A 15,445-nucleotide genomic window follows, 5' to 3' on the forward strand; every position below is an offset into this window, starting at 1 on the left:
TCTTTGCTTAAGAAATATTAATATCAAACTGAAAAAAGAACAATACGAACATTAAAAAAAGGGAGCAAAATACACAGTACACCCAAAGTCATGCCCAAGGCTAAAAAAAAATAAAAAAAATAAAAGGGACCCACCGGGCGCCGATTCCACGTTCCAGTACGTGCAATTAATCTAGCGAGTGTGCTTAACCAACTAGACCTTCAACCTATTCTGATTTTTTGAATATTTAATAACAAAAATAGCAAATATGCCATTTTTTGCGGCTTGCATCCAAATTTCTCTGGAAAGTTTCATGACATCCATCCGTTATCAATCCGTCATCCATCCGTTATAATCAAAACATATCTAGACTAAAGTGATGCCTGGCTTTCTTGTGGAACAAACCGTTTTTAAGTAGGAGTGAAACTCCAACCTACACAACGACATTTATAAATGTTAACATGATTGAAATGGTTAATGTTGAAACAGACACAGCCTCAATCAGAATGACGGGTAGTGACGGAAGTAAAAAACACAAGTTTGAGGGGTAACTCTAGTGTCAGCAGACATAAGAAAGTTTATAAGGCTCAACAAAGGATAATGTTACATTAAGAGAACAGGAGATAAAAAAAAATTAATTCTAGTATAGGAAAAGCCCAGTGGTACCTAAAACTACATTATTATGACATGACACGCCTTGCTGGTTTATTTACACGCTATTTTTTCGTGTTGCCGACATGTGCAGACGCGTTCTACACGTACTCTGATGTCATTTAAACGTATTTTGACATGTTACGCGTCTGTTTGTACCTGCATGAAAATGTAACACGCGTGTGGACGTGTTGTACTCGTGTTCTATCGCGATACAGAAGTGTTTGGATGCGAGAGACATTTTATTTCTTTTCGGGTGGTAGTCCACTCTTTTAGATCCTATTAAGACTCTGCTGTAGACTATAATATGGCATTTGGAAAAATGATTCTGTAACTTTCAAAATTAGACTCGTAAAAGTGTTCTTCAACATTTTACCGATCAAGATAGGAGTTCAACAAGTAAATGAAAGAGAATTCATACAGGGACAGCCCTCTTTCATTATTATGTCCTTTATTGAGCATTAGTGTTACCCCAATGTAGTTTAAATGAACTCTGGGCTTTGTACATTGAGTGCCGTACAATTAGCAGCAATGTTGCCTTTCATTGCCAAATAGGTGGGCAATGATCGTGCATCCATAGTCTATGCTATGCCCCTGCACTTGTAAAACTTTGGTTTTACGCGTATATGCCTTCTTAATAACGAATAAAAGCATAAAAAAATAATTCCCTTGCGTTGACCAACTCCACCGACTCGAGTTCTACATAAAAGTTGAGTGTCACTGACCGACTATGACTAGTAATCGGTAATTAGGTATTCCGAAATATTTTTCTTATTAAATCTTTAGCAAAAAAATGTGGGAGAATCGCCTCGGCCTCAGGAATACACTGGTGGGTGAGATCACGCTTAAAAGTTACCGTGTCAAAAGTGCAAAAAAGTGGGCCCGGCGGGGGGCGATCTCTTAAACCCCGCGTTGAAAGACCGACGCTCTCCCCCCTAAGCTAAAATTCTGGCGGAGTTTCGCGTCACCAGTGTAGTACAAGACACGCCTATTACTATTAAAACACGTGACTTTCACGTGACATGCCTTGCTTTTCCATGTACAGGCATAGAATGCTTTATCAAGCTAAACGGACGCGTTATACACGTGTTTTTTGTGTCTTAAACATGCTCTGCCGTGTTATTCACTTGTTTTGAATGAGTACCAAGGTGCGGTACTCGTGCACGGACGTGTTATTCTCGTGTATGCATGTGGTGTAGAAATGTCAAGTTGCATTCTATTTTCCAAAGAAACATTTCCTACATTGTTCCAACTTAGACCTTCGACCTTATTCTTTTCGGCTAGAGCTCATTTCTTGACATTTCCATTTTAAATTAACTGAGAATACTTAACAGACCAAGGCAAACAGACTTTTAAAGGTAAGGTTGTTATAAAGTGCCCCCAAAAAGTATATTTTACGATATTCTAATTTTACCATTCATTTCACCAAGTATTGATCTTATTTCTTTCGGCTAGAGTCCAATTCGTAAGCTTTCATTCTGAAGTTAACTGGGGACACGCTCTTAGTGTCTGTTAATCGATGCGTAAAGTGTGCAAATCTTGAAACTGTCACAGAAAATAGTATTGGACTTTATTGTCCACGTACAAGTCATTTTAGCGTGTATTCACTTTGTTTCTTTCGGCTAGAGACCAGTTCTTGAGCTTTTATTCTGAAACTACTTAGAGAGACGTACAAGATACCAAATAATAGATCCGTGGAAGTCTCGCTATTTGAAAGTGTCTACAAAATATTCTTTCGCACAATATTTTCAATTTACACATTATTTCACGAAGTAGTGACTTTATTTCTTTCGGCTAGAGTCCAATTCTTGAGTTATTAATCTGGAATTAATTGCAGACAAGCTCGACGTACTTGTAAAGAAATGTGTAAAGTTGCTACTGCTTGAAACTGTTACAAAGAGAATTATTGGACTTTATTGTCCATGTACAAGTCATTTCACCAAGTATTGATCTTATTTCTTTCGGCTAGAGACCAGTTCTTGAGCTTTCATTCCGAAATTAACTGGAGACACGTTCGTAGTGTTTCTTAATCCATGTGTAAAGATTTGGAAGCTTCAAGCTGCCACAGAAAAAAGTCTTTGACTTTATTGTCCATTTTTAAGTCATATCACAGTGTATTTACTTTATTTCTTTCGGCTTAAATAAGAATACACGGATAAACATCTATTCAAGTAAAATGAATAAACAATTGAATCGTAAGTCCAGATTGAATCTACTATTAGTTTAGACACAATAAGAATACAAATAGGACATCATTTGACTCTTGAGAACAGGTTATTTTTACTTTGATAACTTTATAGCCTATTTTTGATATCAACCATAGGACTGGTGCATCAAAAAACTATCTCACCATAGTAGAGACTACTCTAATGCAAACACGAAACATATAAGAGGCACCGATACAACAAATACGAAGCACCGACTTAACAAACATGCATACAAGAGCAAATTAAGCATTTAGTAAAGGATTATCTTGTATTGAATTGAAATTACTGTCTCTTAGACGAAATGACTTGAAAAGAGCCTAGTCAAAAAGGGCTTTTATAATTACGTTTTGTCCCAGTAGCACTGCATGCGATTCAGATATAACTTCTTTATAATGTTAATACTGCTTCAATTGAATTTAAGGCCCCTCTTCTAGTGTACTTAAAGCTAGGTAAGTATATTTTTATGCTAAGCTTTTGTTTGGTTCATACAAGAGATCGTGATATACAAGGTCAATTGGAGAACATCTAAAGCACTTGTTATACTGTTAGTGACTCATACACTAATAACAGGTGCATCTTCGACAAATAACATTATTGTTTGAGATCACTGCACATCTTTTATATTAAATAGATACAAATAACATGGGCTTGTTATAATACACTTTCAAAATGCGTCTCCCTTGCTTCATAAATGTCAAGTGGAGGCCAGAAATAATAATACTACGTCTTAGCCATTAATCATTAAATCTGTCATAAGTAATGACTTATTACATCTAATCACTGCTTATTTTTGAGCCAAATACAGTAACTACAAAAACCTTTTACCTTTAATGTAGCCGAACTATCCTCTTTTTTCTTGCCCTTCATCAGATATATTATCTAATAAACGTCTCTCCTTTTTTCTTCTTTCTCTCTCTCTTTTATAATAAATAGAATAATTATCCTCTCTTTCGTTGTCGTTGTAAGTATTCTTCCATCTGTCCTGTTTGCCTATCCCCTCCTGACAGCTACTATCACTGTCTGACTCAATGTTTTCATGGCTCCATTAGCCATTGTTATGGTCACATCATAATCAGTTGAGGTCACATGATATTCACGTGAGATCACATGATATTCACGTGAGGTCACATGATATTCACGTGGCTCATATAATATAGTAACCAGCTAGGTGTAACTGGGTGACATCTTGCACGTTTTGGGGACAATGAATGGAGTATACCAGCAACAGGAATAATAATAGCTATGACTAGGCTTTCTTATGTAGGCTGTTAGGAGGTAATACATTACGATCTCGATAACATACAGTAGCATGTGTCTAGTAGCAGGATTTTAGGCAACATGTCAATTTAATATTTTTCTGTTCATGGTAAAATCATGGCATGGTATTACATCGTCCGGAATTCAATTTTCTCCGTCTCTAAGTTCCACAGTGGTACGACATCGCCGGGAATCGAATTATCTCGATGTATAGGTCACACAGTGGTACCACAGAGTCGGGGATTTAATTTTTATGACCATTTGGTCACAAAATGGTACCACAGAATCGGGGATTTAATTTTTATGACCATTTGGTCACAAAATGGTACTACATGAGCGGGAATTGAATTTTTATGACCATTTGGTCACAAAATGGTACTACATGAGCGGGAATTGAATTTTTATGACCATTTGGTCACAAAATGGTACTACATGAGCGGTAATTAAATATTCATGATCCGGAAATCATTTTCCTGACCTTTGGGTGTTTGACTTTTGCATGTCTGACTTTTTGGGTTATGAAATGAAATGGTACCTGATTGTTGGGAGAAATCTTGCGTGCGTAGGCTTATTCATCTTGAAAACTCGCTTTCTACAACCGAACCTTGGTAACAGGGTGCTGTCTGCACTAATATTGAACAAATTTTTGGCAGACACCCTTGAACCCTTCAACCCCAACCCCCAATTTTCGCCTAATACCCTGGTTGACTTATAATCTCTTTATCCTCCTTTTACTCTCTTCATATCCTTCCTTCTCTTACTCCCCTTGTCGTAGGCAACAGTGTTGTCGTAGGCAACTGAGTTGTCGAGGGCAACAGAGTTGTCGAGGGCAACAGAGTTGTCGAGGGCAACAGAGTTGTCGAGGGCAACAGAGTTGTCGAGGGCAACAGCGTTGTCGAGGGCAACAGCGTTGTCGAGGGCAACACCGTTGTCGAGGGTAACAGAGTTGTCGAGGGCAACACCGTTGTCGAGGGTAACAGAGTTGTCGAGGGCAACAGAGTTGTCGAGGGCAACAGAGTTGTCGAGGGCAACAGTGTTGTCGAGGGCAACAGAGTTTTCGAGGGCAACAGAGTTGTCGAGGGCAACAGAGTCGTTGAGGGCAATATCGTTGTATATGTGATTAATTGTGTGGTCCTAGTGATTATTAATATTCATAGTGATCATTAATGGTCATGGTGATCTTATTGTCATAGATATCTTTTGCCTTGGTTGTTGTATTGCCTTGGTTATTTCGTGTCTAGGTTATCATGTTGTCTTGGTTATTTATTATTCAGGATATCTTGTTGTCTTGGTTCTTTATTATTCAGGATATCTTGTTGTCTTGGATATTGTTGTCTTTCGTATTGGGTTGTCTTCGCCTCATTGTTGTGTTGAATGCTGTTGTCTTGGTTATTTTCTTGTGTTGCGTATCATGTTATCTTATATACCTGGTTGTCTTGACAATCTCGTTGTCTTGGATACATTGCTCTCCAGAATATCTTCTGTCTTCGATACACTGTTGTCTTAGAGATTATGTTTTCCTTAAAATCATGTTGTCCTGGATATCCTGTTGTTCTAGAAACATTGTTGCCTTAGTTTTGTTGTTGCTGTACTTACCTGGTTGTCTTAGTTACCTTGTTGTATTTGTTCTATGGTTGTCATAGTTATTTTCATGTCTTACTTATCTTTTTGTCTTAATAAATATTTATCTTAGAGTTCCTGTTGTCTTGGAGATCATTTCGTTATGGATATTTTATTGTCTTGCATATCTTGTTGTAATGCATATTTTGTTGTCCTAGAAATCATGTTGTCTTAGTAAGGTTGTTGTCCTACATATGTAGTTGTCCTACTTATTTGGTTGCCCTAGATATCATGTTGTTATACTTACCTAGTTGTCTTATATACCTTGTTGTTTTATATGTCTTGTTGCGTGACATACCTTGATGCTTTGAATATCTCAATGTCTTGGATACTATGTTGTGTAATTAATTTTCGTTGACTTCATTTGGTCGTTGTCATAGTCATTTGGTATGCAGGATACCATGTTGTTTTAGATATTGTGTTGTCTTGGTTCTTTAATATCTATGATATCGTGTTGTCCTGCATTATTATTTATATTCGCGTCTTTGTTGTCTAAGTTACTTCGTACCTTTATGTTGTTGTCGTATTGGAAACTACAATATCGTGCCGAATACTATATCTTTTTGCGGTTTTACTTCTGTTGGAAACGCTGTTTCCTTAAATTATTTCTGGTCCACAATATCTTAGTTGTCTTGGAATATTATTTATAGCTATGTACAGTATGCAGCATTAATACTTACTTTAGTTGGGAACCATTGAAACTATTGCCCATTATAATACTCTACGACTTTGTCAGTCTTTTAAAACATTTATGTAACTAGCCTTTTTTTGCTGTTTAGGTAAATACTACATACTATGCTGAAGACATTATCAGTGTTTGTTAGAAGTTCTAAAATTATTACGACTTCTGATATATTTTTTGTCCTTTTATCTTAAGTATTTATTGTTTCTAATTTCTTTCGGCTGTGGTTCTTATTCAGCTACATCCTCTCAATAATAGGTTTACATACCTCCAAAGGAATGGCAGACTTATTTATTTAGATGCCATTGTGTAAAACTCTCTTTAGGCATAGTATTTCATGTTTTTTTAACTTTTTTAACCTTTTTTGTTCGGCTAGACTTTTTCAAACTATACTCATACCTTAATTCGTGTATTCTTATGTTATTAAAGTAATTCCCAAGTCATTACAAATTTTTTTCGACTTCTTACAATTTTTTTTTGGATTATTCTCCCTGCACTATTTTTTTCGGCTTGCGACCAATTATTTGTCGTTTGTCTTCAAACTTGGAAGAGGATCTTAGAAGATACGTCTAATACTACCTGCCCTATTGTCATTATGTGAAGTTGACTAAGGAATTATTATTTGGTGATATTGTAACTATTAATGTTAGTTTATAAAGTAATTAATGCTATACGGTCTTTATTTGCATTGGCAGACGTTTTTTGCGGTGCAAGTAGTCTTTATTATTCGCTTAAGTTATAAAATAATTCTTCTCTTTTTGTCTACGTGTAAAGAATCATGTCATGTTCACTGCTGGAGATTTTTTAATACTTTGATAACCTATTTGTCGTTGTTTGATCAAACTTCCTTTTATTTTCGACAAAGATGCGCCAGATACAACTTAGACTATTTCTATTACTCCTCAGTTATGAAGTAACTTTAAATATATGGTGTTATACTTTGTATTTCTTGTTAACTTTCATCCGACCTATTACCAAAAAAATTACAAGGTCTTCGTACTAGATTAAACGTTGCGCTGTCATGTTCTTAAATGACTTCAGCTGTTATTCATGCTTTTGGATCTTTACACATGCATTCTCATACTCGTTTATAATTTCATTTGCAAATATCAGGTAATGGTCTAGCTTTTAATTAATTTCCATCCTCTTCCGCATATTATCTGTAACTGCTCTCTTTACAGGTTGCTACTATTTCATTTTGATTGACTCCGTAATAAATGGCCACATATCACTCAGTTGTCTCCTCTAGTTCATTTACAAATGGATTATTTTTCTGGCTAGACTTTTTTTAATCGTTTGTACAATTGGAAATAACTATTCTAGATTTAAAAAAAAGGTATTACCGGGTCCTTAAAAAAAATTTTTGACTTTTGAAAATTATTTTTCTGTTTTTGTCTTATTTGTCCTTTCTTCCAATTTTTTTCGGCCTGGAACGGATTCTTGATATTTTGCTTCCAAACGTTAAGGAGACTTGTAGAAGATCTTACTTTAACGATGCATGTAGTTGCAGTTGTACAAAACCATCTTTCAAGCTTTTAACTCACAATATTGCTCTTTTTGAGATATTTTATAAAGTATTTCATTCGTTACTGTGTCCATTCATATTTTGCTTACCTCGGGCGTAATGGAAAAAGTCTTTGTATAATGCTAAAGTAACTCTGGCTAATTGTCCTCGTTCGTTTTGGTCAAAAATTAAAAGACAAGTCCTGTCAATTATTGGTCGTTACAAGTTTATTTTTCACTCATCACAGCTCCTAGTCCATCAATCTACTCTATTCATCTCGTCACGCATTTAATAATGTGCAAAACAGCTCAAAGCACGTTTATATGGCCTAAAAACACGTGTTTAACGCGTCCGTTTAGGTTGATAAAGCATTCTACGCGTGTACATAAAATAGCATGGTATGTCACGTGAAAGTCACGTGTATTTGTAGTAATAGGCGTGTCTTGTACTACACTGCTAAAACGAGACTCCGCCAGAATTATAGCTTAAGGGGTAGAGCGTCGGCCTTTGAAAGCGGGGTTTAGGGGTTCGACCCCGGCCGGTATCATTTTTTACACTTTTGACACGGTGGCTTTTAAGCGTGATCTTTCCCACCAACGTATTCCTGAGACTTAGGCGATTCTCCCACATTTTTTTGATAAAGATTTTGTTAGAAAAATATTTCGGAATATTTAATTACCCATCTTTAGTCAAAGTCGGTAAGTGACCTTCAACTTTTTTACGGAATTTGATTCGGTATTTTGGTCAACACAAGGTGATTATTTTTTATTCGATAATTCGTAATTAACAAGGCTTATACGCGTAAAACAAAAGTTTTTGCAAGGGGAAGGGATTTAAATGGGCTCTGATAAAGGATGCTTGCCATCAGGATTAGATATAAAAGACAACGGTACTCCTACGTGTATAGTATTCCGTCTATAATTTCCAAACAGCATCCAAACTAGATTGCGGTAACAACAAATGCTTATTAAAGGCTAGAAGATAATAGCAAGGTGTCTTTATATCAAGTCTCTTTCCTTTACTTGAGGAATTCTTATCTTGAGCAATATAATGTAGATAAACACCGTTAAACAAAGATTATTGCTTCTTTGTTCTTCCTTGATACTATAATCATGCCTAGTTGAAATATAACTGATTAAAATACATTTTCAGATAATTGACTATTAAAGAAGGAAAGGTAATAACAAACTAAAGCAAGTGTAGAAATGAGGCTCTATTATAAGTTGGAGAGTTTGTCACGATAAAAAGAAAGGCTCCTTCTATACTCGAAATCTGAAAAACATTTCGTTACTTTTATTTGATTTATTTACTTTCCAAAATTCTTTCGGCTCTGGTCTTTATTTTGGTAGCTCCTTTCTAAGAGCAGATGAAACCTGTGTAAAGTAATGACAGACTAGTTTATCAAGGTGCCATTGAATAAAACTGTCTTTAGACATATTATTTCATGATTTTTTCCCTTTTGTACACTTTTTTGTCCAGCTAGACTTTTTTCAACTATTAGTATATCTAAAATTGCCTATTCCAAACACATTAAAATTATTCCCTTGTCATTACAAAATTTTTTCGACTTTTGAGAAAGACTTTTCTATGCTTCTTTAAAATATTCTTTTTTTCAATTTTGTTTTGATATATAAGTCGTTTAGCTGTTCGTTTTGAAACTTTTGTGAGCAACATTGAAGCTGTTGTTTTAAATGTTCTTGTTGTTGCGGCTATTTAAAAGTATCTTTGAAAATATTATTTAGTGCTATTGTCATTTTGTACTTATTCTAGGATGTCCCTAGTTCAATACCAATTCAACGTATCCCTGCTGATTCTGTTTGCACTGTACGTAATCTTTATGGTTCTCTTAAGTTTTACAATAATCCTTCACTTCTTGTCGTCGAGCAATGAGTCATGTCATACCCACTGTTAACTATTTTAATACCTTCACAACGTCTTTCTCGTTGTTTGATCCATCTTTCTTATATTTAGTACATAGATGTGCCAGTATTACTGAAGATACTTGAGATAACCCGGCTACTGTGTAAGTCATAAAATATACTGTCTTATTCTGTTTATTTCTTGTTGACCATCATTCGACCTACTAACAAAAAATGATCACAAGGTCTTTGTATTTGGTTAAACGTTGTGGTGTAATGTTTTTAAAAGATTTCCATTGTTATTCATGATTCAAAGTCTTTCACATGTATACTGGTAATCGGTGAGCATTGTATTAATAAATACCAGTTAGGAGGATGACATATAGTTAATCTTTTTCCCGTTCTGCATATTACCTATTACCGCTCTCTTTTCAGCTTGCTACTATTTAGTTTTGAGCTACTCCGTAATAAATCTCCACAGGTAATTCCGTTGTTACTTTAAGTCTTTTTACAAACTGATCAGTTTTCCAGCTGGACTTTTTTTAATCGTTTGCACAATTAAAAATAATTATTCTAGATCTAATAAAGCTATTCCCAAGTCCTTCGAAATTTTTTTGGACTTTTAAAATTATTTTTCTGGTTTTGTCTTATGTGTCCTTTTTTCCAAGTTCTTTCGGCTAGAAACGGAATCTTGATATTTTGCTTTAAAACTTATAGCAGTTATGTAGGAAATGTTAATTTAAATATGTAGACAGTTGCGGTCATACAAAACCGTCTTCAAAAGTTCTAATTGGCAATATTAATCATTTTGAGATATTTTATAAAGTATTTTCTTTATTGTTGTGTCATTCACGTTCTGGTTACCTCGTGTGTAATTTACTCAGTTCTTATACAATGCCAAAACTATTTCAATTAGCAAATTCTAGTTGGTGTGTTAAAGAATTCTATTTTTTGCTAACTGTTCGTGTTCTTAATAACGTTGGCCCATTTATTTGACCTGGTTTATGATATAGACTTTTTTTAACAATTTGTGTACGGAGCGCAGACAATTAGAATTCTATTAAAAGTATTCCCATGTCGTTGTAAATTTTTTTCGACTTTTGAAAAATATTTTTTTGCATTTTGCTTAAAAGATACTTTTTCCAAATATCATTCGGGTTGGGACGTATGCTTCGTATTTTGTTTTAGTACTTGCATCATCAACGTAGAAGGTCTTCTTAAACCGATATGGATTGCGTTAATCTTTTAAAAGTTTCAGAGAACATTATTTGACTTTTTTGTTTTTTTTATGTCTTTATCAATAGGTATTTTCGAAACTGCCTAAAGTCTTGTTTCGTCTAAGCCATATGCAGTGTAGAAGTTCCTTTATCATTTTACACCTATTCCAATTGTTTATCAGTACTGATTGTTGACAAACAGTTACGACCTTAAGTATTATTTTTCTTTTTAATGTCTTCATCCTTACTTCGTTAATATTCGACTATGTCTTCCCATTTCCTCTCAAAGAAGAGCTGGTTAGTCCAAAATTAATTCCAGGTATTTTACATTTATAATATATATCATACATGCAATCACTTGGTATTTCGTAACTTATTCTATTAACTTGATAACAATTCGTCTAAACTAATTTTATCCTACATGTTAATGATACAGGGACACTCTAGGGTATGTTGAACCGATTGACGACAGTTTTTTCTTGCTGACATTTGCTTTTAAAGAAGTATCAGCCCATATAATTATGGCTTATTGAAAATCACTAATATTTGTAATACAGAAGCGATACACTTTTCTAAAAGCAACTAAACTATTATTTCTACTTATATTTTAGACATAAACAGTAGCAGGACCCATAGTTTCTTTTTCTACAAGATGAGGATTTGCCAAAGATATATTGGCCCTCCATATTATAACTAAAATAACAAAATTACAGTCTGTAATAAGACCGGCCTGTCCTTTATAATAACGCTAGAGGTCAGCCAGACGAATGAATCCTGCCCTGAAAAATAAGTTTAGACCAAAAAAGCAAGAAACAATTATATAGAACAATACTTTGCAATTTCATCATAAAAATTGACTACAATCCCGTACAATTTACCCTAGAGTACCCCTAGAAACGATCCAAGACTATTACTTTTCATGGCTGCCATTGCCCAGCCAATCATCGAACAGCAATCTCCAAAAAAGTCAATTTTTTAAAAAAACTTTTTTTGTGCAGAGAAATCAGAAAAGTTAAAAGCGGAGTTTGAAAAATTTTGTCCATTTTTGGATTTTTAAAAACATTCTCAGCCAATCAATTATTGTCCGACGGCTTTGAAACTGGTATCATTCGAAAGCCCTTTGCAAGGCGCAGAGCGTAACCAAGCCGGATTTTTAAAGTTTATTCTAAAATCTATTTCAAGAACGATTTAAATTTCATTTCCCTGCTTAAAATCGGGATTTTTGACTTTAAACGTGTGTAACAACATTTCAGCCAATCTAAGGGGGGTCATGTTATACATTTTTGAAATGCCACGATTTTTCGTTATTTTGGAGGAAATTTGTCAAATTTCATTCGGGGTACCACCTTCCTTCTCTTACTCCCCTTGTCGTAGTCTATATCGTTGTCGAGGGCAACATCGTTATCGAGGGCAACATCGTTGTCGAGGGCAACATTGTTGTCGTTGGCAACTGAATTGGCTTTGGTAGGCGTAGGCTGAGAATTAATGTAGTGTACATATTTGATGACATTAAAACCCAAATAAGTCAATGACTTTTCATTTCTAGGGATCGAAAATAGTACCGTTGAAACGAGCTCATGTTTCCACGTAGGATAGCCAAGCGTTTTTTTCATTCCAGATTTCATCGGGGGTTACTATGGGCATGGGCAGGCAAAATTGGCTTTGGTAGGCGTAGGCTGAGAAATAATGTAGTGTACATAGTTGATGCCTTTGAAACCCAAATAAGTCAATGAGTTTTCATTTCTATGGATCGAGAATAGTACCGTTGAAACGAGCTCATTTTTCCACGTAGGATAGCCGTGCGTTTTTTTCATTCCAGATTTCATCGGGGGTTACTAACTGCGTTGGATAGGTAATTAATTGTGTAGTCTTAGTGTTTGTTAATAGTCATAGTGTTCTTTAATAGTCCTATTAATCATTAATAGTCATAGTGATCATTGGTCGTCTTAGTATTCTGGTGGTCATGGTTATCTGGTTTCCTTAGTTGTCCTGTTGCTTTAGTTATCTTGTTGTCATGGATATTTTATAGGGTAACCCTTCTTGTTGTCTTAGTTATCTTGGTGTCCTAGATACATTATTTTCTTAGTGATGTCTTCGTCTTAGTGATTTCGTCGTCTTAGGGATCTTTTTGTATGGATAGTCTGGTTGTCTCAGTTACTGGTATTTTTAGGCATATTGCTATTTTAGATATTGGGTCGTCCTAGAAATCTTCTTCACAGAGATATCTTGTTGCCATAGTCACGCTGTTATCCTACTTGTTTCATTGTCCTAGATACTTTGTTGTCCTGAGTATCTGGGTCTCCTGGAGATCTTGCTGCCTAGTTGTCTTAGATACACTTACCCTAGATACCTGGTTGGCTTCGATATATTTAACTTAGATACTTGGCTGCCGTAGATAGATTATTCGCTTAGATACCCCGTTGTCTTGGATACGTTGTTATCTTTGATATATTTTTGTCTAGATTAATGTGGTGTCATGGATATCATTCTCTTTTAAGTTTTGTATTGTTTCCTCTTTCCTCGTTGTCTTAGTTACTTTCTTATCTGTGTATTCTTATTTTCTTATTATCAATTGTAATCTCGTTGTCTTGGTGACAATGGGGTTGTCTTGGTGATAATGGGGTTGTTTTGGTGATCATGGGGTTGTCTTGGTGAGGATAGTTGTCTAGGAGAGAATAGTTGTCTATGTCTGGATGGTTGTCTAGGGGATGATCGGGGTCTTATTGAATAATCATAGTCATAGTGTCCAATATCGGTCGTAATGATTAATCATAGTCATGGTGATTAATCTTAATCATGGTGATCAATCTTAGTCATGGTTATAACTGATCTTCATAGTGATGTATTTATGGTAATGATCTAATTTTCGTAGTTATTCTTTTAGTTGGCATAGTAATCTAGTTCGCATATTCATCCTTTTGTCATAGGTATTTCATTGTCATAGGTTCCTAGTTGACATGGTTATGTATTCATCATATTTAACTAGTTGACATAGTTATGTGGTTGTTATAGATATCTGATAATCATGGTTATCTTTGTATTCATAGAGATCTGTGTTGTCATATTGGTATGATTAGTCATCGTTATCTAGTTGTTATACATATTGAGTTGTTATAGTTACCTAGTTGTTATATTTGTCTCCTAGTCATAATTATCTGGTAGTCATAGTTAGCTGGTTGTCTACGAGATCTTGTTGTCTTCGGTATCATGATGTCCTGGATATGTTGTGACCTTATATAACATGTTACCTTACAAATTCAGTTGTCATAGATATCTTCTTTTCTATGCTATCGTGTTGTCATATATATCTTGTTTTGCTACCTACCTGATTGTCCTATTTAATTGGTTGTCTTTGTAACTGGTTGTCATAAATAATTTGGTACCGTGGTAATCTAGTTGTCTTACATACATGGTTGTCTTGCATATCTTGTTCTCCTGCATTCCTGTTGTCTTGGCGATCTACTTGTCTTACATATGTAGTTGTTTTAGATAACTTGTCGTCTTAGCTATTTGGTTGCCTCCGTAATATGTTGTCATAGTGATTTTGTTGTCATAAAGATTTGTTTGTCTACGTTATTATTTTGTGTGAGTTACAGGTATTCTTAGGTGTATTGTCAATTTAGAAATCCTGTCGTCTTAGATATCCTATTCTCTTAGAAATGTTGTCATCATAGTTATTTAGTTTCCATACTTGTTTGGTTGTTCAAGAGACTTTTTGTCATGGAAACACTGTTGTCTTGTTGTCTTAAGTCTCATGTTATCTCGGATATCTTGCTGTCTTTTAATTGATGTTCTTGTCATAGATATCGTATTGTTCTATTTACCTCGTTGCGTTAAATATAAGTTATCGTAGATATCCGTCGTCGTAGTTGTCCCTTGTCGTAGATATCTGTTGTCTTAGGTATCTTTTGTCTTAGATATAATATTCGCTTAGATATGTCGTTGCCTTGGATATCTGGCTGTCTAATTTATGTGGTTGTCTTATGTTTCTCGTTGTCGTGGATATCATGTTGTCTGAGCGATTTTGTTGCCTCAGACACATTATTGCCTTGGTTATTTCGTTACCTTAGTAACATTGACGTCTTGGATATACTGTTATCCCGTATGTCTTGCTGTCATAGATATCATATTATCTTCCTGATATTGTTGTCCAAGATATCTCGTCGCCTTAGATATCTTCTTGTCTTAGGTTGTTCTCAAGCAAAAAAAAATCTTCAGATCTGATCTGAACTGAAGTGCGGAGTTACCCTCTATGGGATTTTGTGTAATAAAAACTTCAGTAAACTTCAGATGAAAAAAATCCATCTGAAGTCTACCGAAGTGATATAAAAGGAAATTTCCCATGATTTCTAATTTCACGAATATTATCCAATTTTTTTAAAAAATCCAAATTTTCTTTTCTTTCTTTTTCATAAATACATTACCATGGAGCAACAAAACATATTCGAACAAAAGGAAAAGATTATTAC

At 35.0% G+C, this 15,445-nt stretch overlaps 4 protein-coding genes across 4 annotated transcripts; 1 reads left to right on the forward strand and 3 right to left on the reverse strand.

Annotated features, from left to right (window-relative positions):
• Positions 1-440: 440 nt before the first annotated feature.
• EV154DRAFT_489046 (uncharacterized protein) lies at positions 441-1,534 on the forward strand (the record flags this gene model as incomplete). The annotated part of the gene is made up of 4 exons (XM_051599240.1): positions 441-526; positions 978-1,029; positions 1,186-1,232; positions 1,417-1,534. The coding sequence occupies 4 exons, from the start codon at positions 441-443 to the stop codon at positions 1,532-1,534; spliced, it is 303 nt and encodes a 100-aa protein (XP_051449905.1).
• A 3,328-nt stretch (positions 1,535-4,862) lies between these two features.
• On the reverse strand, positions 4,863-5,207 carry EV154DRAFT_405622 (uncharacterized protein; the record flags this gene model as incomplete). The annotated part of the gene is made up of 1 exon (XM_051595337.1): positions 4,863-5,207. A coding segment is annotated over one exon (345 nt), but the record flags the coding sequence as incomplete, so codon positions are not given.
• Positions 5,208-7,440: 2,233 nt separating this feature from the next.
• On the reverse strand, positions 7,441-8,530 carry EV154DRAFT_489048 (uncharacterized protein; the record flags this gene model as incomplete). Its single annotated transcript, XM_051599241.1, has 4 exons — positions 7,441-7,521; positions 7,740-7,882; positions 8,011-8,102; positions 8,364-8,530. 4 exons carry the CDS (start codon positions 8,528-8,530, stop codon positions 7,441-7,443), a joined length of 483 nt encoding a protein of 160 aa, XP_051449907.1.
• A 3,523-nt stretch (positions 8,531-12,053) lies between these two features.
• EV154DRAFT_489049 (uncharacterized protein) lies at positions 12,054-12,601 on the reverse strand (the record flags this gene model as incomplete). Its single annotated transcript, XM_051599242.1, has 2 exons — positions 12,054-12,148; positions 12,337-12,601. The coding sequence occupies 2 exons, from the start codon at positions 12,599-12,601 to the stop codon at positions 12,054-12,056; spliced, it is 360 nt and encodes a 119-aa protein (XP_051449908.1).
• Positions 12,602-15,445: the final 2,844 nt, after the last annotated feature.

The sequence above is a fragment of the Mucor mucedo genome (genome assembly GCF_025094135.1).
Source record: "Mucor mucedo strain NRRL 3635 chromosome Unknown EV154scaffold_352, whole genome shotgun sequence".
Classification (NCBI taxonomy): Eukaryota; Fungi; Mucoromycota; class Mucoromycetes; order Mucorales; family Mucoraceae; genus Mucor; species Mucor mucedo.